At 31.5% G+C, this 25,165-nt stretch overlaps 1 protein-coding gene across 1 annotated transcript in view; it reads left to right on the forward strand.

The window, feature by feature from the left end:
- Positions 1 to 25,165, forward strand: part of LOC139514604 (cytosolic phospholipase A2-like) — a 29,755-nt gene that overhangs the window by 2,852 nt on the left and 1,738 nt on the right. The window contains exons 2-16 of the mRNA XM_071304020.1: positions 3,571 to 3,770; positions 4,377 to 4,398; positions 8,454 to 8,499; positions 9,367 to 9,464; positions 9,933 to 9,961; positions 11,340 to 11,478; positions 12,616 to 12,752; positions 13,385 to 13,601; positions 15,997 to 16,111; positions 16,686 to 16,823; positions 18,362 to 18,412; positions 19,635 to 20,181; positions 22,629 to 22,732; positions 23,670 to 23,839; positions 24,115 to 24,301. Coding sequence (XP_071160121.1) covers positions 3,586 to 3,770; positions 4,377 to 4,398; positions 8,454 to 8,499; positions 9,367 to 9,464; positions 9,933 to 9,961; positions 11,340 to 11,478; positions 12,616 to 12,752; positions 13,385 to 13,601; positions 15,997 to 16,111; positions 16,686 to 16,823; positions 18,362 to 18,412; positions 19,635 to 20,181; positions 22,629 to 22,732; positions 23,670 to 23,839; positions 24,115 to 24,301 — 2,185 coding nt within the window. The 5' untranslated portion in view covers positions 3,571 to 3,585. The remainder of the gene's footprint in view (positions 1 to 3,570; positions 3,771 to 4,376; positions 4,399 to 8,453; positions 8,500 to 9,366; positions 9,465 to 9,932; positions 9,962 to 11,339; positions 11,479 to 12,615; positions 12,753 to 13,384; positions 13,602 to 15,996; positions 16,112 to 16,685; positions 16,824 to 18,361; positions 18,413 to 19,634; positions 20,182 to 22,628; positions 22,733 to 23,669; positions 23,840 to 24,114; positions 24,302 to 25,165) is intronic.

The raw sequence follows: 25,165 nt of genomic DNA on the forward strand, positions 1-25,165 counted from the left end.
TAAATAATGATCTAATCTTATTTCTTAATTGGATAAATATTTGTGGTGTTATCTGATATAACAAAAAACAAAAAACAAAACAAATCCCCTTATTTAGTCTAGTCTAGAATGCTGAAAACAGTACTCGATAACATATATCAATTTCTTTTTGGACTGAATCACCTTTGTACTCTTTGTATTTGAGGAAGATTTCTTAAAACCTATCGCAAAGTTCTATCATTATAATCTTCTATATAAGTTAAACAATGGCACTAAAACATCAAGCATATGAGTATCAGTTTGACTGTAGGACAATATGTATGTACACTTGTACAGATATGTATCGAATAAACATTTGGTTATGGTTGACTTGATTCAATTTTCGAATGTAGGGAAAATAGCTTATGTGACGGCATACAATATTCGTTTTACTGCTGTTTAAAAAGTTATGAATGAGTGAATTTAAACCTTGAAACTCCACTAGCTGTCAAGTTGATTTTTACTGATTGGACTCAAATTCTCATATTTCATTTATAAGAATGTAAACCATTTATCCAATTATAAAAGATAAGCAATATACAGTGCATGGGCTCGATTCTTTATAGATTCGTTTCTTGTGCATTTTAGACCTCCAATTGTCATGTAAGCGATAGAAACATCAATATATAATTAAATAGAATGTGAACTCGTGTATGTTTTCCTAGTTCTGTTTAATTCCATATTATAGATTAGAAATATAAGTTAATCATCTTTTTTAAGAATGACTTTTTGTAGATATAATCATTCAATTAAATTATTTACCTTTGTTTCACTTTCCATGTTAACATTTTTATCTGTAAAATAACTTAACATGCACAATTTAAGCGTTATCCATCTCAAGCTAAGGGGTGAAATTGAATTTCACATAAATAAGGATTCAATGAGGTCGCATTATTCACTTGTAAGTGATGATTGAACAAAAAACAATCATATTTTAGATTTTAAAATATCTCGTAGCTAGTTTTCCTTTAATAGAAGTTTTTAGATTTAAATTATATCTCTAAGAAGTGAAACATTATCGGAAGTAATTTGATTAGAAGTAAATTATCTGAATGATATAATATGTATCTATGAATCTGAAGAAAAACATCTAGCAAAATTGTGATTTTAAATGATCAAGAAATGCAGTCAAAAGATCTAATTATAAAAGACCTTAATTAATTTGATATTTTTCGTCAAACTTTAAATGATACAACAAAGTTTGTTTGTTTAAATATACACCTGTTCTAAGTCAGGAACCTGATGTTTAGTAGTTTTCGTGTGTTAATGTGGTTCATATGTGTTTCTCATTTCTCGTTTTTATATAGTTAAGACCTTTGGTTTACCCGTTTAATTGGGTTTAAAAGAAAAACCAAAACAAGTTGATGATAGTTTGATAACAACATTGTTACGGTAGATTTCACTCTGAACATAACAAATTTGCAATGAAGCAATCATTTTAACTTTTATAAAATAATTTGTTTACATATTTCAATCACTTAGTTTGGACATTAAAGTATTTAGTATTGAATACATGATCATAGTTTTGTTTTTACCTAAAGGCATGGAATTAAGACCAGAATTACTGAAAACGTCTTCAAAATTCGTCACGGTGTCCGAGGTACTTATTAAAAAACAACTGCAATACCATCAATTGCTGTCATACCTTTGATTGTTGTGTGTTTTTAGGAGCACCTGTCCGATATAGGCATAACATAAATATCGACTGCATGCAATTTGCAAGACATGTAAACGTCAAACGTTATCAGTGAGATATTGATAGACTTGGATTTATCGAGGAAACGTACATGGAACTGACATTGTAGATCAAAGTTTATACGGCCTTGCAAAGGGTTCAAATTTCTAAACTCGTATCATATCAATTGATTCTTTAACTCTAAGATACGGACGTGATTAGTATTTACTTGATCAAATAGAAGAGAACAGTTCTTCATATCAACACTTTTTTTTAAATGTTTACTGTCGCCATTTGCATTTGTTTTGGTAGCAGTTATAAGAAAAAACTACGCTAAGAAATAATTCAATATATTTTTTGGATGGGTGTATATAAATATATTTTACCCGAACAAGAATTTATCGTTAATGAGGATTTAATATTGATATTTAATATTAGAAACGAATGTATGATAAAATTATTTGAATAAGACGCTACTTTTAACTTTACCAACATAATGAATCAGAATTGGCGCATGTTTAGTTCACAAGGTAAAAAGGCACATGCATTGTTTTCATTCCTAGACGAGTAGTTTTGCCCTCTTTTACCGAACTGCCATGTGCTTAACGGAAAATAAGCAACTACTAATTGTTAAAAAATTCAGTTTGACTCGACTGTAAGATTGAACCCAAGATATACCACATCCGTATTGACCGTTCTATATTGAGACCACAGAGGCGATTCTAATGATATTTCAACTGTTTAAACAAACCAACAGATTGTTTATTGATTGACAATTTTCCATAGAAAAACGGGATAATTTGATTGTTCCTGTGTTTCTTCAAAATTCACAACCTTATTAAGTATACCACTTGTTAAATGTTCTAACTGTATATATACTTGCCATGTAATTCGATGTGGTCAGTTCATATTGTCATGGACTGCTAAGATCTGTCCGTATGATTACGTATTTTGTTTTTAATTACAGATAGATTCTGACTTAAATCTAATCAGATAAAATAGTATCAATTTATGAAATAAAATTCGTGTTCATAATTTCTTTCTTTTATTTTGCATGGTAAATAAATGCAACTGCTGTTCAAAACTCATAAATCGATAGAAAAAAAACAAATCCGGGTTACAAACTATAACTGAGGGAAACGCATTAAATATAAGAGGAAAACAACGACACAACATTAAAATGTAACAAACACAGAAACGAAAAATACATCGGACAAAATCCGATGAGAATAACAAATATAACATTAAAACTAAATACATGAATTTGGGATAGAAAAGTACCGTGACACGTCTTATAATAGTGTGAATTCACACTCAAATATAAGAGGAAACAAACAACACAAAAGAAACACAACGTCAAAATGTAACATACACAGAAACGAGCTATATTATAACAATGGACATATTCCTGACTTGGTACAGGACATTTTTAAATGATGGGTTGAACCTGGTTTTGTGGCATGCCAAACCTCCCGCTCTAATGGCAATGCTAAATATAACATTAAAATGACAACACAATATTCATACAATGATTACAATGATTTTCGTTATAATAATGAAATATTAAATTCTTCATACACTTTTTGGGAAGTCTTTATGATTTATTTAGTTTCACTCCAAACCTCTAGTTCACTTTTTATGATGGTAAATATAAATTTATGTTCATTACGTTTCATATACACATGTTTTTATCAGTTATTCGAAGTTTGTGGTAAGTTTTTGACTTTTATATATTATGCCATCAAGTAGCACTGAAGAAACATTTTTGTCGAAACGAGTATCTAGTGTCGTAACACTGATACCATTAATATCCAAATTTCACGATGAAGAATGTAACAGGTATCATGAAAAATGTGTAATCGGATACTATTTTGCAGAAGAATTAAAATAAAATGCAACAAAACAGTTTATCTAAAGCGACGGGGAAAGTGGGGTTAACAATAGGACGTTCATTAACCGTTTCCAACCTTCACCAAAAAAGAACACATGGGCTACGTACTCGTTGCCAATCCTATCATGACGAATCGAAGAGTCTTCATCAAGTACAGAGTATAAGGCATAAAAAGAAATCAAGCAGGTAAGCATGTTTATATGGTTTACATTTTTGTTAGTGGATAATTATCATTTTTCAGCATATTAAATATCATGCATGTCTTTTTTTTCATATCATATGTTGTTAATAAAGTTCATTTTAGAAGATTAGATAATATTGCAAAACGACGACTTTCCATCTGAAACCAAATGAAAATAATTTAAGTATAAAAAAGAAGATGTAGTATGATTGTCAATGAGACAACTGCCCACATGATACCAAAATGACACAGACATTAACACCTATAGGTCACCGTACGGCCTTCAACAATGAGCAGAGCCCATACCGCTTTGTAGCACATACACAAACGACAACTACTGAATTACAGGCTCCTTACTTGGGACAGGCACATACTTAAATAATGTGGCGGGGTTAAACATGTTAGCGGGATCCCAATCCTCCCCCAACCTGGGACAGTGGTATAACAGTATAACATAAGAACGAAGTAAACCATACTAATTATTTATTCATTCCATGTTGGCTTTACACTTTCAATTGGTGGAATTTTATGAAAATTCTGTTTTAAATCGTATAAATATTCGCATTTGTTTTATTAGACTGAAAGTATTATTACCTTTTTCTCAATTTCAGGAGTTCAAAAGTTATGTATCCGGTAAGTATTTATGTCCTTTCATTGCAATTTCAGATATAATCGTTTTTTACTATTTTTTAATAAAGATTACCAGGAATATCATAAGTTCATATCCACTAGATATTTATAGGTTTCATAACGAGTGAGAATAGAATATCGATTGGTATCAATTCATTATAATTCATTATGAGAATAAACGAGCCTTCTTTGTTAGTACTATTTGAATTAAATAGATTAAATAGATTTAACAAGTTATTAAACCGATTTCATGTATTGTCAACACTGTAATTGTGTTGAATCCGCGAATCATTGATCTAGTCTTTAGCACATTCCAGTGTGACGTCAAATAGTGATTTAATATTCCCCTTTAGAAGCCACTTTGGTTCAGTTTTGATAAAATAGGCAACGCAGCATCGTCAATGATGTATTTACATACAAGTGAATATTTCAATCTCATTAAATTAGTAGTCATATCAACCTCAATAGAACCCCTTAAGTAGAGATGGGTGACGTATGAAATAGGCGTGTTCAGTTTTTAAAAACAAAATAATGTATACATGAAAGTGAAACAAGTCCAAACCGTTTTCTTGTCTGATTCAATCTTCAAAAACTAATTCTTATAGGTACAATCGATTATCAATAATTTGTTTAAATCCTTTATATGAAAATAAACAGACCTAAAAAAAAATCCAATTGCAAGAGTGTGCTTTCTATTTGTATCTTTGTTTATACACATTGGGTTATAAGACTTTCTCCGTATGTCATCTCGATAGATATTTAGAAAATGCAACGAGTCTATTAAACGAGAAGACCTCATTTTGTGTGTTGCTTTTCTTCCTGCCACAATAAATTAATCATCATGCCTCTGTGTCCTATGGAACCATGCATAGTCGCATTTGTCAAAATTAAGATCACAAAAATACTGAACTTAGAGGAAAATCAATTTGGAAAGTCCATAATTACATGGCAAAATCAAATAACAAAACGGATAAAAAACGAATGGACAAGAACTGTCATATTCCTGACTTGGTACAGGCATTTTCAAATATAGAAAATGGTGAATTAAATCTGGTTTTATAGCGCTAACCCTCTCACTTTGATGACAGTCTCGTCAAATTCCGTTATATTTACATTGATGCATAAACTAAACAGACACAATAAATGAAATAGTCAAAACACGGGTACATCAGTCATCATCGTATAACAATTTTAAAATGGACAATTTAACAGAACACAGAAACATCTATCTACAAACACATTCATTGATTTGTGTGTCTGACGTCAAATTATTTTTTTTATACGTCACATAAATTTTTAAAAGGAACAATTTAACAGAAAACAAAAACATCTATCTACACACACATTCATTGAATTGAGTGTTTGACGTCAAAAATTTTTATACGTCACATAAATTTGTAGTTCAATGTGCATACAATCAATTTTAAAATTTACATAAGCAATGTTAGCATATAGGATTAAAAAATCAAAAGTATGTAAGAATAAATTTTAGAAATAGACCGAGATTGAAAACAGTCCAAAAGTTATATACAGAATTTATAAGAATCCACAAATAGTAAATTCCACTACGCGATTGAATGATTTTGACGTTTATGGTTCAACATGTTTTGTAATTCATTATAGAAATATATCATAATGACATAAACTAGAACAATATCATACTGACGGAATCTTTTAAAGTACAGAGTCACGTTATAAGAACCAAAGACATACAAAAAGTCGCATATACAAAGCACAACACCAAAAATTGAAAGACAGACAATACAAACACATTGACGAGATGTACAAGTACCGAGCAACGTCAAACGGATATCACATAAAATCGTCAACAGTAAAAGTAATATTAATAATAGAACAAAGACAAATGAAAGAACTATGAAAACGTTGTTAAGATGATAAACAACATCAGTACGCAGAATTTATACATCAAGACCATCGTGTATTATTTGTGAAGTTGATACGGAATATTTATCAACAAGGTCTTGGTACCTTCCGATGAACATTGTTAGAAAAAGGACGAGACGTTCTTTGACATACCCCTGGTTCATTAACTTTCTACTCAGACAATGATGACGTTTTACAAAGTCTGAGTAGGAGCTGCAAGCTCTTGAATATCGAATAAGTTGGGAAATATATATCCCATATGCAGGTGAAGTTGGTATATTGCTACTAAGTTGGGGAAAATTTATAATTTCAAAATTAAAATCGTCTCGTTTGTCATAGATTCTGGTACTGAGATGACTGTGCAAGTCACATTCGAGATATAAGTCTAAAAATGAGAAGGAGGAAGCCGTGTCTGTTGTTTCTTTAATCTCTAGTTCTGGCGCATCCATTCTTATGATTATTCAGATTGAGTTATTTTTGGAGAAAAACGAAACAAAATGCGTCCGGATATTGTTTCCGTCATCAGACCGACTTTTAGTCATATATAAGACTTCCAGTTATAAACTTGCACATGATTTTCATAAGAACTCTGAGAGAGGACAATTATTTTCGCGTTTATCTACATATCATGTGATTATATTACTTTTTTATAGAGACTCTCTATATAATTATAGCAGCGATCACGGTGGAGAAGACACTTCTATACTATTAAACGAGAAGACCTCATGTTGTGTGCCGCTTCTCTTCCTCCTACAATAAATTATTCATAATACCTCTGTGTCCTATAGATACCATGGATAGTCGCATTTGTCATCAATTCTTATAATTATTCAGATTGAGCTATTTTGGGGGGAAAACGGAAAAAAAGCGTCTGGATATTGTCTCTGTCATCAGACCGACTTTTAGTTATAAATAAGACTTCCAACTTGCACATGATTTTCATAAGAACTCGGAGAGCGGACAATCATTTTCGCGTTTATCTACATGTATACTATGAATATACTACTTCAATATATAGAGACTCTCTATAATTATATTTATAGAAGTGATCGTCGTGGAGTGGAAACTTGGAATTGATAGTTAGTAGCAAATACACTTTATTTAAAATACACGTATGTTCATAGTATACAGAGGGCTTCAGATCACAATTAATTCCTTTTTTTCGTGTTTGAATATAGTTCTCTATTATTTTATGGGGTCATGCTTCCTAAGTGCTCTGTCTACTGTTTTCTTTGAAATGTTTACGATTTATCAGTTGCATATATATTAAAATAAGTAAAACATGTGGAAATTATTTTTTTGTTGAAATTGAAAGAAGTGATTTGACCAAAATGAAAGTAGGGTAGAAATTAGCCTTAGTCATTCATACTAGATTCAAATCCTACATTGGCATGTTAATAGGGCTCTCAACAGAAAAAGCACTGATTGATTGTCATAGAAACATATTTTATTAAAATGATAATGGTCTATAAGCAATTACCTTTATCTTATGTTTGAAGCTGTGCAAATTTTTAAAATTTTTAAATTTTTAATTTTAATTTGACTTTTACCAAAAAATGCATTGTAGCAAAAGAGAAGAATAATTGTGGTCTGAGGCCATAAACGCGAAAATAATGGAATTGAACAGAAATGAAACAAATAACGGACTTCAGAAAAAAGAAAGAGGGCTTTAAATACCTTTTCTGAAATTCTCTAAACATAAAATCCTTTGCAAAATTCATCCTACAACAGTTTAAAAGTTGTAAATGCCGGGTGTGTTCTAGTAAATTATTTATTTATAGACGGTTTATAATTAGGATATACGTTTTAGTATGTTTTAAAACAAATAGGAAAATGATTTTAAAGAGCGGTGAATATACAAAAAACTTATTAGGGAGTTTGAATTTGTAGTTGTTTTGCATCTTATTCTAGTCATCTTTTGGAATTTGAACACAATAGTATTAGGCATATGGTATACTGGTTTTTCAAAGAATAGTCGAAACAAGAGATTCATAGATTGTGTTCATTATGACTTTGATTTGTTGAATTCTTTTCATTAATTTGAAGTTCTTTCTTAAACATTCTGCTGCACACAATGCGAGCTTTGGGCTTTACATCATCAAAGATAAAGGAGATTTAAAAACTGTTTCCCAATATATTACTTGTTTTGTAAATGTCTTTGTTTGTCTTTTCAGGCAAAATGCAAGTCAATGATAAAGTTGACAGCCATTGCTTATGGAGGTAAGTTTAGTTGAACATTGTAAGGCTTGTTTGGACAAATACATAAATAACTGATGTACAGTTGTCATTCGTTGATAAGTTCACCTCAGGTGTTTCTCGTTTCTAGTTTTAATATAAATTAAAATGTTGGCTTTCTTATTTGAATGGTTTAACACTTGTGTTTTTGGGGGACCCTTTTTCGATTTGGGCCAAGACTCCGTGTACTTTTAAAAGTCGTACTTTGACCTATAATGGTATACTTTTTAAATTTGACCTGAATTGAGAGTTGTCTCATTCGCACTCATACCACATCTACTTATATCTATGTACGTTTCCATCGTCAACTATGAGGAATCAAAATATCTGTATATTTCCAGGTTAAGAATATTTGCCTGATTATCAGCCAGTATTTAGAGGAGAAAGATTTAGCCTAAAGAGCATTGTTATGTGAACGTAAAATTCATTTTAACACAAGTCGTAGAATCTCATCGCTTTGATATATAGATATTTTTAATAAAAATCTTAAATATCCAGTCAAAAGTATATTTGATAATTTAAAAATGAAAAGAAAATACTTTTAATTCAGAAAGTGTCTCACGAACCAGCGAAACTGCCAATGCACTTATTTTTGGATGGATTTATGATACCCTACACATAGAGCTGGACTAGATTGCAGTCACAATATTCGTTCTTTCGTCTGTCAGTTCACTCAGCAGCGCAGCAGTGATTCGTTGTACGCATGATCAATTGTCAAGTAGTAAAGAAATTGAGATAGTAATAAAATAAAATGAAAATAGAATAATGCAATAGTTTAATACTTCTATTCATATATCCGATATATAAATAGATGATAAAAGTGAAAATATGTATATAAACTTGTATCTTCAGATACTCTGGTCAAAGAAAATAAGCAAGAGGTGAAAAGGGTTCCTAGTATATCCGAATTGATAGACTTTAGCAAGAAAATGAAAAGATCAAGTAAAACGGTAAGATATATATGTTTCCCTCGGTTTTAGTTTGTAACCTGGATTTGTTTGCTATCAATCGATTTATGACTTTTGAACAGCGGTACACTACTGTTGCCTTAGAGTATGCTTATAATCGAATACATGAGCAACATCAATATGTATTTTCTGAATCAGTAACATGGCTTCTGTTGCAAAATGTGTCGATAACTAGTAAGTAAAATGTTTGAAAATAGCATGCAAAAGAAGTTAATAAAATATGCAAAGGCAACTATATCCTTAAAATATGTGTAAACAGGTTTATTTAAATAAATCATCTTTTTTATTATAGGAAACATATAAAGCTTAACAAAACGAAAAGCAGAACACATAAAGCATCTAAATTTGAATGTCCTACTGGTATCTTTTACCTCTCTGTTTCGAAACATGATATATTCTGTATTTTTATATTTGTATTCTTGAAAATCGAAAATTTACATTTTTCTTCAGATTAACTCTCAATCATCTGAGCCACAACTGTAAGTATGTGATTTACTGTCAATGTACAGTGTTTAGATATAACTGCTTTTTATTCTGAATGTATTAAATGCAAATAAGATAATTTGACCTGACGCTCAGGAAATGTAAAAAATAAATTTAGCATGTGATTCCATATACAAAGAGAAGTTCAGAATAAAAAGTGAATCACAAAAATACTGAACTCCGAGGAAAGTTCAAAATGGAAAGTCCCTAATCAAATGTCAAAATCCAAAGGCTAAACACATCAAACGAATGAATAACAACTATCATATTCCTGACTTGGTACAGGCATTTTTCCTATGTAGAAAATATTGAACTGAACATGGTTTTATTGCTGGCTAAACATCTCAGGTATACGACAGTCGATTTAACGTTTCAATATTCTAATAACAATCAAACCAAGAATATTCAAAGAACAAGAAGTTATATGAACTACATTAAAGTCAGATGCTTGAAAAAAAAATCCCGTCTCAAGAAATAAAAAAATGTAATGATATGTGTGTATATTAAAAGGCCAATAGTATTGTCTTATTCCTTATCGTTATATTGCTTATTTAACCTTGGTTTACATGAAGATTATGTATATCTAGCTAGCCTCGTGGTATTAACACTTAAGTTCGAGCACAATTATCGTATTAAGACTCAGAAGTCAACCAATCATTATACTGGATTTTGTGTGTTTGAGCACCAATCTTGTCCCCAGCAGAATTTTATGATCAAGAGCCCAGGAGATGATTTCATATCGATATATCCTAGTGCAAGAGAAACTTACATATTGATACAGCCTGTTTCGTTTCGTAGATTCCTGCTATCGTTTTTATTGGGTTTCATATTGAACATCGATAAACAGCTATTGTCCTTCTTAATTAGCCGGATGTCAAATGTGTAATAATCAACATCCTTCTATCAAAGAACTAATATCCATTCATTTTACCCCCGTCGTATTGATTTGATTTAATTTGATATTTCGTTTTTCCTTTTGCTAACAAATACTTGATGAATTGTTGTGACTGGTATGATTAATACTTTTTTAAATAATGATCATTGAAGCAGTCTTTTTGTTTCGAAAATAAGTTTATTTTTGGATATGAAAATAGAGGCATCTAATTGTGTTAACGCTGCTAGTGATTTTTTTTAGATGTCCATATAATTAATATCTTTATTACATGGAGATACACACGACATTTCTACTGTCGTACTGAATTATCTAAACAAAAGTAAATGTGAAAATACATTATAACCTTTGTAACAGTCATCTAAGAAATACTCAATGTGTACAGTTTATCAAATAGCAATAACATACCAGCGGCAGAGGTAATATCAAATTGCTTACTAAATCGGTAATTCACTTCAATCTTACTTCTATTTTTTCCCCAGGAAATTTCCTGATTTAAGAACATTTGATGACAATAAAGGATTTTTGTGTGACCAAGAACAAGAGTTTCAAAAGAAAAGAAAAAAGGAAATACGTAGTTCTCTAAACAAACTACTGAATACAGAGTTAAATATAGATAGTGTAAGCATTTATGTAGCATCAATGCCTGGTAGTATTCAAAACCTTCTGCTTTGAAAAACACATGTCTGACCCTCTACATCAAATGTTTTACCTTCATTATGAACGCCAAGTCCGAATGTTTGAAAGACAATGATGTTTAGGAATAGAAACTGATGAGGAGCTTTTTGACAAAAAAAGGACTTCTAAAATCGCCTTTGCCTTAGGGAGCTGAAACCTTAGTTTCTAATATGAGGCAGGCATTACCTCTAAATGGGGACGAAGTCTGTATGAATTATTTTTTTGTAACTTAAATATTTGTTAAAAAAAAGAAACGGAAATACCATAACGTTTCCGATTTTGGTTCTGTTTTTTAGTTGTGACGTTATTTAAGTTATGACGTCATATGCAATGTAAACAAAAAAACGCTATCATCAGGTAACGTTTTTTCATATCAAGGAGTTATTAAAAATGAAATTGGTATTGCATTCCTTCCTATTTTATACTAGACTGATAAATATATGTTTTACTCAAAGTTTCATACAAACGAGACCGGAAAAAGGAAGTACATTGTAGATTTCTGCGCAGATGCGGGAATTCAAAACATGAAATCCAAAATCCAAAAATTTTAACGATTTTGAGTTCATTAGTACAATGAAAATTTCGGGAATTTTTTTTTTTATTGATTTTTCTACTGTTATTGGGGATTTCGTCCCCATAATAACTTCAAACCTCATTAGCAGATATTTTTAGGAAGGTATGTTAAACACCATGTCAGAATAGAACTACTGATTACTGAGCTGGCGATACCGTCCTCTTGGACTGATAGTACACTAGAAGATATATTGACCAAGTGCCGTAAAAAATTGAAAACAACACGTTATCAAGTCCTTTCGTCCGAAGCACTTTCCTGCAGTATTTATCTTTAATAGGAATGCCCAAATCCGATTATTTGACAGCCAATGACGTTTAAGAATAAAAACAGATGAAGAGTTATTTGACCAAAAAGGATCTAAAATTACCTGATCGATCTAAAATCAACTTTGTCTGAGGGAGTTCAAACCTTAGTTGTTTTATGATGAATAATAAATAAATGGACAATATTTGCATTAGCTAAAATATCTATCACTTAGGTTGCAAACCGTACTTATTATCTTACAGGTTCCACATATAGCATTGATGGGTTCTGGTGGAGGATACAGAGCTATGGTAGCTATGTCCGGAATAATGAATGTCCTTTATGATACAAACATTCTTGACTGCATCTTGTATACTGCAGCGTTGTCTGGTTCGTCGTGGTAAGACGTTAATTCTAACATAAACATAGTTGTCCTAAAGTATTGATGATTTACTCCTTAAAGAATTTACAATAAAACCAGAAATGTTATGGTTTAAAAATGTTAAAAACTGAGTATGATCAATAGCCCCTTTAATGAATCTTCTGACAAACCCCTTTTGTTTTATCAAGATGATTGGGAAGATTTTGTTTGGTACACCAAACTTAATATCAAATTTAGCACATTTTCTCACTTGAATTTATTTATTGTTTCGTTTGGTATACCAGTATATTAGTTAAAGTATTTGATATAGTGGTTTCTGAATCAATAATGCTAATAATACTTGAAACTAGTCATTCTTTTTATTTTAAAATATTTAAAATGTCTTACCCTAATGACATTTTAATGCAGTACACAGTGTCTATCTTACACTATTTAACATTTTTATCGATAAAGAGTTGTGTTTTAAAAGTCTAGCAAGCGAGATAGAAAGACAAAAACAAAACAATTAAAGTGAGTTCGACCTGTAGATGGTATAACGTGAAACACACACTCACACACACACATGAATATATATATATATATAAATTCGTGCCATTCCTAAATATCTTTCATCAGCATAGATGGCTATTTTTCATATATTCATTTTATAGGTATATTGCAACACTCTACTCTGATCCTAACTGGCCAAATGTAAATCCAAAGAAAATTCAAGAACAGTTGAAGACTGCTATCAGCGAAAACCCTAAAAACATTCCTGCAATACTTTTACATGGGCTGAAATTGTTTTCAAAGAAGCTAAAAGGAAAAGAATGGAACTTAACAACAGATGTATTTGCACCGACTTTGGGAAAAGTGTTAATACCAAAGGTATAAATAATATGGGGACGAAGTCCACTTTTACAGTAGAAAATTCAATAAAAAAAAAAAAATCGGGAAAATTTCCCGAATTTTTCATTGTACTAATGAACTCATAATCGTTCAATTTTTTTTTGTCGTGTTTTTTAATTTCCGGATCTGCGCAGAACACATAACTCTACTTCCTTCTTCCGGTCTTGTTGTCATGAGACTTTGATTAGTCTAGTAAAATATAGGAACTCAAGGAACACAATACCAATATTTCATTTTTAATCATTCTTTGTCTTTGGTATGAATAAACGTTAGGCCTACCTGATGCATTGCGTTTCTTTGTTTACATTGAACATGACGTCATAACTTAAATAACGTCACAAGTAAAATCCCTAACAACAGAACCAAAATCGGAAACGTTACGGTATTTCCGTATCTTTTTTTTAACAAATATTTAAAATACAAAAAAAAAATGATTTAAACAAACTTCGTCCCCATTCACAGGTAATGCCTGCCTCATGTTAACAATAATAATAATAATAATAATAATAAAAATCATAATAATAATAATTATTATAATAATAATAATTAAAAACCAATTTTCAGAGAAAAACTGAAGGTCTTTCCACATTTAATTTATAAATTATTGATGAGAAGCTACTTTCGGTGTACTCAAAGTTTGGTTTCTTAATACTGATTCAATCAATAAATGTTTCTATTTATTTTTGTCTGGAATAAGGGAGATAATTTTCAAATTCCGGTTAAAAAATTTCAGTTTCGGTCGCACATGATAGCTTTATTTACACTGATTTCTAAAGAATATATACAGTTTCTATAAACTCTTGTCTGCAATATTGGAGATAGTAGGTACTTCCGGTTTAGTCAAAATCTACTCACAGTCTTAAATAATTGGTTAATGTATGCATATTTAAAAAAAAAATAGTTTATGGGTACTTTTCCATGAAATAAGTAAGTTCCGGTTTTTGCTACAAGTCACTTTCGGTTGATACTTTTCAATGTCAAATGCAACAGTTTGCAAAAGACCCTATAGCTTTATCATGTACCAAGTCAGAGTAATAATCAAGTAACCTTAAATTGTATTATTGTAGGTGCGATGACTCTTAAAAGATGTCATTGGATTGTTTCAGACAAAATGTTTCATATTTTAATCACAGTAAGGCACACGTTTTGCCATAACTCTTTTATAAATATCTTTAAAAGAGGGACGAAAGATACCAGAGGGACAGTCAAACTCATAAATCGAAAAAAAAACTGATAACGCCTGGCTAAAAATGATAGAAGACAAACAGACAAACAATAGAAAACATGACACAACATAGAAAACTAAAGAACAAGCAACACGAAAAGTGACAGATGAAATCAAGGAACAAGGAAATTTTGACCTTGACCTAGTTTTCTATTCTTTGGTCCAAAGACTTCAAATCAATAGACCCTAGGTCTCTATCGCTTATAGTTAACAAGTTATAAATGCATATCACTTATTTCAAATGCATTGGGGGAAATAACTCTCATATGGAGTTTTGTATCTCTTCCGTCAAAATTGGACATAACATCATCAGGATATAGCTAGAACTTTGATTACGTAAATTTGTTGCTTTCTTTAACGGTTACGGAAGACATCTCACCAAAAAGAAAACAGTGTTTGGGGAGATAACTCTAAAAATGAAGAGTCTTCAACTAAACAGTGTTCATTCTCAATAGCGCAATAACTGTTCGATATCATATGCAAAAGACCTAATGAACATCATTCAAAACCACAAAACAGAGCACGTAATAAATCCGGCGTCAGAAGAAATCAAATGATCAAAACAAATGCAATCGGTCTTTTCACAGAATAGTGGAAAGATCTAATAATAATAATAATAATTTCATCTATCGTCGATTGAATATAGTGTTGTTGTTGAAAATGCCATTGATTGTAATCTTATAGAAAAAGGGTTGTATCAGATATGTAACCATTACTTTTCATTTAGGGAAGTAAGAATAAATACCAATGAAGTCGTCAGAGAATTTTCTTATCAATTAACAAAGCTTGGCATTTTAAATAATATAAACGTCGGTAGAATATGCTATAGGACTCGTGCCATCGTTTACATACATACTGCGTTTGTATACCGTAAGTCGGAGGCTGCGAGTAAAATATGAATTGTAAAGCTAACATTTGGAGTAAATATTCACCAGAGTGAAAATGACGCATTTATAATTAGGTTGGAAAACGTAACGAGTATTGTGAAGAGGAAGTAGTGATACTTTATTTCAAGATGACGAATGACGTTTTAATTGAGGTTTCGATTATTTATATCGAATTATCTTCTAGTATAATCGTTTCTATAATTATTGAACATTATGATATCAGTAATGATGACTTATCTGTGTTCGGGCTTTTCCTTTACAGAGGTTTAAATGTAAATGGAGCGATCAGGCAGAAAAATTGTCGAACGGAACAGTTCCACTACCATTATTAGCGGCTATTCATGCCAAAGACCAACAGAGTGCACAAATATTTCACGGTGTGTGATCAAATGATATTCGATATTTTATATTATACTCCTATACATCCTCGTTTTATATATGCAAACAATTTAAATTGACAAGTTTCAATCATATCGAAACATGGCCAACATATGGTAGAATGTGTTTTTTTAAAGTTCATGAATATCTTGCATGTCTTGAAATATCAGTGCATTACTATTGTAAGTTACATAACAATATTTCTATTGTCGTTTTTTAATTGGTGAACGTAGATTTTGTTAATCAATTAGAAAACAGAAAAGTTCTGTTTGTCCTTTTCTTTATATATATAGGAAAGATTACAGGTACTACTGATATATACGCTACTTCGTGTTGGACACAATTACGTGGAATTCTTAGATAATACATGCAACCAGCTGTTATTATTGACCATCACATAAGCCATGTTTTTTTTTGTAGTAAGAATTACAAGATATGCTTTACCGTATTAACAGTACAATTACTCGATAAGTTTTTCTAACTGAATATAATGGTAGTATCTTAGTTCTGCAATTACATCAGGATTGACATGATAAAAAAATTAAATAATAGGTTTTACCGTTTCTCAATCAGAATGGGTAGAATTTTCTCCTTACGAAGTGATAATTCCAAAGTATGGAGCAGCAATAAACATGAGAAACTTTGGCAGCGAATTTGATAAAGGAGTTCTAACAAAACAGAAAAAAGAGATTCCCCTTTATGGAATAATGGGTGAGTAAGAAATGACATTTCAAATTATCATTATTTTGTCAAAATAAATTCGTCACAGAAAGCTGATCGTTCAATTGTTTTGTGTTGTTCATTAAGAAGTAAGATGCTAAAGAAAGACTTGACCACCGATACCATCTTTTTCATACAAAATACATAGATCTATTTATGAATTAATCTGCACTGATGTAAAAAAAAACTATACTTGTGGAAAAACGCATCTTACTAAAAGAACATTTACATTTGAATGTCTGTCAGGACATTACTAAATGTAAAACAGAAAATTAAATAAAATAGATAAAAAAAAAACTCTCATGTAGAATAAAGAATTACGCAAGGAATTTATTGCGCGTCTTGCGTAAATATAAATTTTGATCCTGGTATCTATGATGAGTTTATTTGTTATATTGTTCACAGTTAATAATAGGTGTTAACAGCAAATCAGGAAAAATATAGAAGTCCATATTGCTTGACCGTTATGCAATATCGGTTTCGCAGATTATGTTCCTTATGATATAACTACAATCCCCTTTCCTTTTCACAAATGGGACCTACCGAATTAGACTATTTACCAGTTTGTAATAACATGAGCAACACGACGGGTACCAACAGTTTAGGACGGTCTGTTTACCCTTCCGCAGCACCTGAGATAACCCCAGTGTTTGATAAGGTTTCATGTTGCTTAGTCTTTAGTTTTCAATGTTGTGGCTTGTGTACTATTATTTTTTGTTTGTCTTTTTCTTTTTAAGCTTTGGCGTTGTCAGTTTATTTTCGATATATGAGTTTGAATGTCCAGCTGGTATCTTTCTTACCTGTTTTATAAAAAAAAATGTACAAAAAAAGAATATGACAGACATGAACAATTAACAACCAGTGAACTATAGACTTCTGATTTGGGGCATGCACAAAGAAATGTCACATACAGAGTGTAAGGGGTTAAACATGTTTTATGGCGCAAACCCTCCTCTTACTTGGAACAGTAATGTAACGGCACAAGAGAAGAATTAACTAGAAAATCAATTTTTTTTAACTTGTCATATAGATACAAACCGGGAAAACATCTTACAAAACCTTGACGAGGAAAGGTATTTAAACATCCCTTAAACAAAAGAAGAGAAAAAGAAAATATTTGAGAGTACTCGCAGTTACTGTCAGCAGTTGAAGCCAATGAAAACCAGTAAAGATTCCATGTTTGTAAGGCAAAAACATCAATCAGTACACATGCAACATCCAATGGATTTATAGTAAAAGACGTCATTAACAGTCAATGACAACGATAACCTGGTGTAATGCCCAAAACATGGGTATATACTGCCAACAAAATCAAAAAGCATTCGAATTTTTGTTTACAAGGTATTAATAACCATTTAGAATTTATAAAGTAGATTAGAGTTTACCCAGATCACATCTTAATTTTTCGGGCTAGGTAAACAACATCCCTGTAAAGTTCAGCATGTTTTCTCTGTTGACCTTTGTTAAAGTTGTGTCTTTTGTCTTGTATCTATGTTTTTTTTTACTTCTACGTTTCTACATAATTTCAGGTATATGTGGAAGTGCTTATACGCAGAATCTTGAAGAGATGGAACACAAAGGTAGGCAATCGTGTACGTTTATGTCAATAAATGAGTACTAGTATAGTTCGTGCTAGGTTTCTGCGAAGACAAAGCATGCACTATATTACTATTAGTACATTTCAACCGTCCTTTTTGTATATATGTTCCGGACCATATGAGTATTTTGACAATACGCGTATGGTCATTACCATATGGCTTTATACTCAAATGGACCGACCATGTGCGTATGGTCTGACTGTACGCGTATGGTCGGGTAATTAACACTCTGTTACAGTTTACTTTGAATACTTCTAAACTTTTCATATGGTATGACCGTTCTTTAACAATACGAAATTAACCGAAAAAAAATAAGAAGTTTCACATAGTTAATTTTACTACCTAGTCAAAACTATATTTAACACATGTTATACCGATGTCCATTACCGATTTGTTATTAAGAGTGCATAACAATATGTCGACTTGAAAAGATAACCTACAAATATTTCTCAATAAACTGTTACAAGACACTAGCAATGAACATATTTTATTTAAGTTGTTTTGTGAATATGGTGTACTGTAGTCATATTACGATATTTGAGCTTCAAAAACACGGTAGACACATCGGAATATCCCAAAACCTTGACATCACTGCACGCAGCTGCAAAGAAGGCTATATTTTCACTAGCAAACAAAAGATGTAGCTGAACAGGATCGTGCACTACCATGACGTGCAAATGCGAAAAAAGTTATATGAGTATACGCATATGGTCATGAACGTACGCGTATTGTCCAAATACTCATATGGTCCGGAACATATATAAACTACTTACTACATATATGACGGGAAATCAACCTTCATCGCATGTCATAACTTCACATTGATACAAGGGACAATATATATATACAAACATTATGACACACCCTCTAGTGTTGGTAAATATACATGTCAAGTATAAAATATAAAGTTATAATGGTTCTCTGTCTATAGAGCGGACAGACGGACGGAAGAACGGACGGACAGACAGATTGACTGAATGACGGACTGACAGACTGATCACTATAGGACGGGATCCTAATAAAGACACTTCATACACAAAGCACAAGGGAAGGGAGTTGATATGAATTTAATGTCGACCTTTATTTTCTTTAGTCGTCATATTCGATTCATTTTATACAAATTGAAAGAAATGTGATTGTTTGACACTCCATACAAAGATTAGTGCTTGCTGATATTGGCTCTTAAATTGCTTGTTTGTTACAGGTTCTTGTATCTTTATGAAAAATCAGACAAGATTAAAATCAAAAATGCAGATTGCTGCTACCAAAATCAAAGTGAGAGACCAATTGGATACACAAGGATTTGAAGCTTTCGACGAATTGGACGGTCCTTGCAGAAAGCATAATGATGACGAGATCGATTCATACCAGCGTGACAACTCCATCGTATCATCAGAATATGATGTTCAAAAAGGTAAAGAAACAGACGTGTTTCTTCTTTCTGACAGTAATGATTCATCAGATGAAGAAGACGAAGATTATTGGGTAAATCAATCAGTTCCATCAGAACTAAGTATGGAGGAAAAGGAAGAACTGGAAGACTTGTTTAACACAGTATGTCAGATTCAAGATGAAGAAGAGGGCAATCCTAAACTAATGGAAGAGATTCGAAACGAGAGTGTTTTCGATGAAGATGATGTAAACGTGGAACATGGGGGACTATCTCAAATGCAGAACGATTCAGCCAATACGGCCGATGAAATTGATGGGTATTTTGTTGACACATTTGTAAAGCAACCTCTGAAGGAATTGTAAGTATAAAGTGTTTTTGTTTGTTTGATCAAACTCAATTTGACACTTGTGTTTTCATATTTTGTAGTGATATATATGTCGCTTTGTTTGCCTACCTTTTCAATGGATATCAATCAGCAAATAGGGAATAAACAGTATGACCATACTTTGCGTTAGTCCCCTGAGTTTCTTGGTAGATTTAATTTATGCAATATTCACCTTCCAAAAGAACCCCCATATTTGTATCATTGCCGGGTTTGGACAGGAGTCTAAATAAAGGTTGTTTTATTGAAACAACTATTACCTTCTTAAAAGAGGTTCAAAAGATACCAGAGAGACATTCAAACTCATAGATACAAAGAAATTTACAACGCCATGACTAAAACAGAAAAAGAAAAAACAGAAAAACAATAAGCACAACATAGAAAACTAAAGACTAAGAAAAACGAACCCCACCAAATTATGGGGTTGATCTCAAGTGATCCGGCAGGATATAAACTTTAAACCTTGCCATAATTTGCCAAAAAAAGTTTCGTATATGATAACAAATAACCTATGCATCTTTAAAAATGAATGTTGTACATTTTTATTGATAAGGTTAAATTACCACAAAAAGTTATATTGAATTATTTGTATGGTCCCGTCACAAAGTGGGCGGATTATAACACAATTTTGACTTCTGTACCCCTATTTTTGACAGTTTTACCTATTATGTCTATTTGTGTTGTTCACACATCATTGTCAATATCATGGAACTTTATGCGATAAAAGTGAGATGTTTTAAAGTCATATGAAACCTCAAATTAAAAAAGAAATGAAGCATATGTTTTTAATAACAAAATGGATAGTTTTCATTATTAACCTTATGTACATATACTTTTTTCACAAGAAAATTCTGTAATTTGTCCACATTCAGAAGAAGTTTACTTTTTTAAAAACTCGCTTCCAGCAAGCAATTTGCCGGCATATTTTCCGTATGCAATATAAAAAAGAAAATGTGGTATGATTGCCAATGAGACAGCTGTCCACAAGGGACCAAAATGACACAGACATTAACAACTATAGGTCACCGTACGGCCTTCAACAATGAGCAAAGCCCATACCGCATAGTCAGCTATAAAAGGCCGCGATACGACAATGTAAAACAATTCAAAGGAGAAAACTAACGGCCTTATTTATATAAAAAAAATGAACGAAAAACAAATATGTAACACATAAACAAACGACAACCACTGAATTACAGGTGACCTTAGCGTGACCAGTCTCGTTCAAATCCTGTGATCGCAATACACATGGATCTGTCACTATAATAAACTATTACCTGATTGTACATGTTAAAAACGTGCTCAATATCCATGCTTCTTTGTTGATTGTATACAAACGGATGACAATCGTTAAACTTCAGCTTCAAAACACAAACATTAATTACCTGCCATATTTCACAACACTGACCGATTGAAAAAAAAAATGACGATTATACAAAATTAATGCGAAAAAAATGATGAAATCGTAAATAGAAGACTAAGTTTATGATATATGTTTGCATTGGTTCAAGAATTGGATTAACATTATTTTTCACCGGTCACTCGCTACATATGACTTTAATCTACCATTTTCTACATAAGAAAACACCTGTACCAAGTTACGAATATGACAGTACATGTTCACTCGTTTGATGTGTTTGAGCGTTTGATTTTGCCGTTTGAAGACTGGTTGAAGACTTTCCGTATTGAAATTTCCTCGGAGTTCAGTATTTTTGTGGTTTTACTCTTTTCATATAGTTTTACCTTTATACGTCATTTCATTGTTCCGTCATGTTGTCATTCCGTCATTCTGTCATTCAGGAACATACAGTTATAAGGACGTTTATTTTCTAAACGCCTTCACATATTCAGAAGATTTTTAGTACTAAAGTATGTGAGTCTTCTATGATGAGTTACAGATCGAATTTAATACTTAGCCCCAATTACGCCCTTCGGACTTTGAAAAGTTCATGAAAAATAACAGTTTTACAGATCTTTTTCTTTCTAAACGCCTCAAATATATAGCTTAATTTAATTTTTTAAGTCTACTATGATGAGTTACAGACCTGGTTAACATTTGGTTTCATTCTGCTAATTTTTACCCTAAATTACGGGCTGTGTTCCGACAAACCTGGTTTAGTATGATTTGCTATATTAATATCAAATGAAGAAAGTTGTTTTTCTTTTTACTTTCAGTATTTACAACTTTATTGAGCTTTCTTCTTACATTAGGAAGTTTATATGTTCATGAAAACTAGGCATAAACTTAAAATAAACAAATAAACAAATGATCAACAAATAAGGTATTAAGTATGAGAATCCTTTATGGAGAGAATGAACAATATAATTGAAAAATAGTGTATAATAACTTTAGTGTTCGACCTTTAACATCGTACATAAGTTTATTTTCTATCACTTTTGTTTGTTTTGTGTTATTTGTGTAGCTTCCTAAAGAGTAGACGTCATAGGGCGGCGGAAATTAATAACTTTTTGCGAAAAATTTCTTTTGATGAAACCGACAGTTGGTCTCCGTTAAGAGACAGAATACGTAAGTATGATAATCTTACAGTGTTAAGTTGATTTTTCATTGACTAGAGTATAACAAAGATCTCCGTTTTGAATGTGTGCTGCCAGAATGATTAAATTAAAACGTTAATTGTAAATATATATTCATTTGTGTAAATGTTATTCTAGGGTATACAGCATTGAAACAGAAACAGAACACTACAATTAACTGTTTGCTTGGTTATTTGTTTGAAATAGACATCTGCCGCATATTTTCGTCATTTTTTTTTTTAATTTGCCTTTCTTTTGTACATAAAATATTTGTATTTTATTATCAGTCAAAGTTGAAAATTATAATATGTGTTTCGCTACTTTCTGCTGTTCAACATTCATCGTAAATCGGAAGGTTCTATGTATAAATCATAATAATTGAAATAATTGATTACATAATCAAGGTACTTTTGCAGAAATATAAGACAGACTGTGATTCGGTCATTCTCAGTAGTCCTATTAACAAAATTAATATAAAGTCTTACATCCAAGCACCGTAACTCAAACATTGCGCATAACTATGTAGCTATTTCAATATTAAGTAAATACTGAATGTTTCAGGAAATCCTGATTTAAAGCAAAATTGTACAACAGATGCGAATTTCGTATACAAAAGACTCATCAGTGACACTCGAATCAAAAAGAGTTATAAAGGTCAAATACAGTGCGACGTTGAAGACCATTGAAGATCCCAAATTCTTAAAGGATTTTCCAAAGACATCTAAGCAACTTTGACAATGGAGTTTCAGAAATAATTCAGGATGACCTGAAATATTTCTAATGGTCTTCAATGATATATGGATTTCCTGAATTTGAATTATAAATGTCTTGAAATATTTTAGAGCTCCTCTAAAATAACGATTTTGAAAAAAAAACTGCGACTCATAAAGCCCTGTTCATATGCAATTTTGAGTTTTATTTTGTTTTAGCTTTATTTGAGAACTACTTGAAAAATGACCTTGAGAAGTTATGTTTGATCGATGCTGGATTAGCGTTCAACTCTCCGTATCCACTTCTCTTCCAACCCGGTAGGGACGTAGACCTCATCCTGTCATTTGATTTTACAGACCGAAAAAAAGATTCCAATGACCCTTTCAAGGTAATAGTGTGAACTTTATAACTTTTTACAAAAATTTAAAAATTATAGATACCGAAAGCTATATTCTGACTAGAAATTAGGAAATCCCATTCAATCTGCCCTTTTTTGTTAATAAAAATAAGGAATCATGTCGAATCATTGATTAAAATGTCAATATCGGACTCTTTTAAACAATATGAATCAATTTCCATATTTATTTTACAATATTTTACTGTGGTCTCTGCCATATGCATTGAGATAAACTAATACAAAATAAATATGTATATCATTTCTAGACAATACTAAAAGCGGAAGCTTGGGCAAGAAAACATGATATCAAATTTCCACCAATCAACATTAAAAAGTATAAAGGCGAAAAAGTACAAGAACTGTACATTTTTGAAGATGAAAAAGATCCTAAATGTCCCATTATTATGCATTTTGTATTGGTGAACAAAGAATTCCGAATGTTTAAAAGTCCGGGTAAGTAGTTATAAAATAATAATAGTTCTTCTTAATCGTTCCTGTCAATTGACATATTAATAATACAAATACAAATCTACCTGATTTATAAATGCAAATTTACATTTATAATGTATCACTCAAGTTATGGCACGACCAAACATACTCACATAAGACACTGTTTTAAAGTGTAGAGACGACTTCCAAAACACCGGGAACAGTTCATAATTTTTATTTATGGGCCACCTAATGTACGGCTCTTAGGTGCGGGATTTTTCGCTGTATTGAAGACCCATTGGTAGATTTCGGCTGTTTTCTGCTCTTTGGTCTGGTTGTCGTCTCTTTGACACATTCCCCATTTCTATTATTAATTTTATTGTATACCTAGTTATATTAAATTTTTGGTAATTAATTTAATTAATTAATCTTAACTAAGATATAAATAAAAAAAATGCAATAAGGATTTTGAATTTACCAGTTTAAACGAAGGTTTTTCTATTGCCTTAAATTATATCATCATAAAACCTCGTTACCAAATCTTTGAAAGGTACACAATCTATTTTTCTAATAAAATAAGATAAGTATCAAAAACCGTCAATTGTGAACTAATCAACTGAGGACAAGATAGTAGTTTGAGTCAATTGGGGAATTGTGTTCTGGTAGTAATAGCTAGAAGTTAAGTACCAACATTACGTCCTTCCCCAACGGTAATACATCAAAATGTGACAATTATATAATTTTAGTTGATTATGGTCGGTTCAGAAATGTAGAGATAAAGTTTGCTTATCAAAAGTGTAATTCACATTTAAAAACAATATCGTTTTCTAATGGAGCTGATTTCAAATAAGCATGTTTTGTGCGATTTTGATTATTTGATATCAGTAT

This window comes from Mytilus edulis, chromosome 3 (assembly GCF_963676685.1).
Source record: "Mytilus edulis chromosome 3, xbMytEdul2.2, whole genome shotgun sequence".
NCBI classification, from domain to species: Eukaryota; Metazoa; Mollusca; class Bivalvia; order Mytilida; family Mytilidae; genus Mytilus; species Mytilus edulis.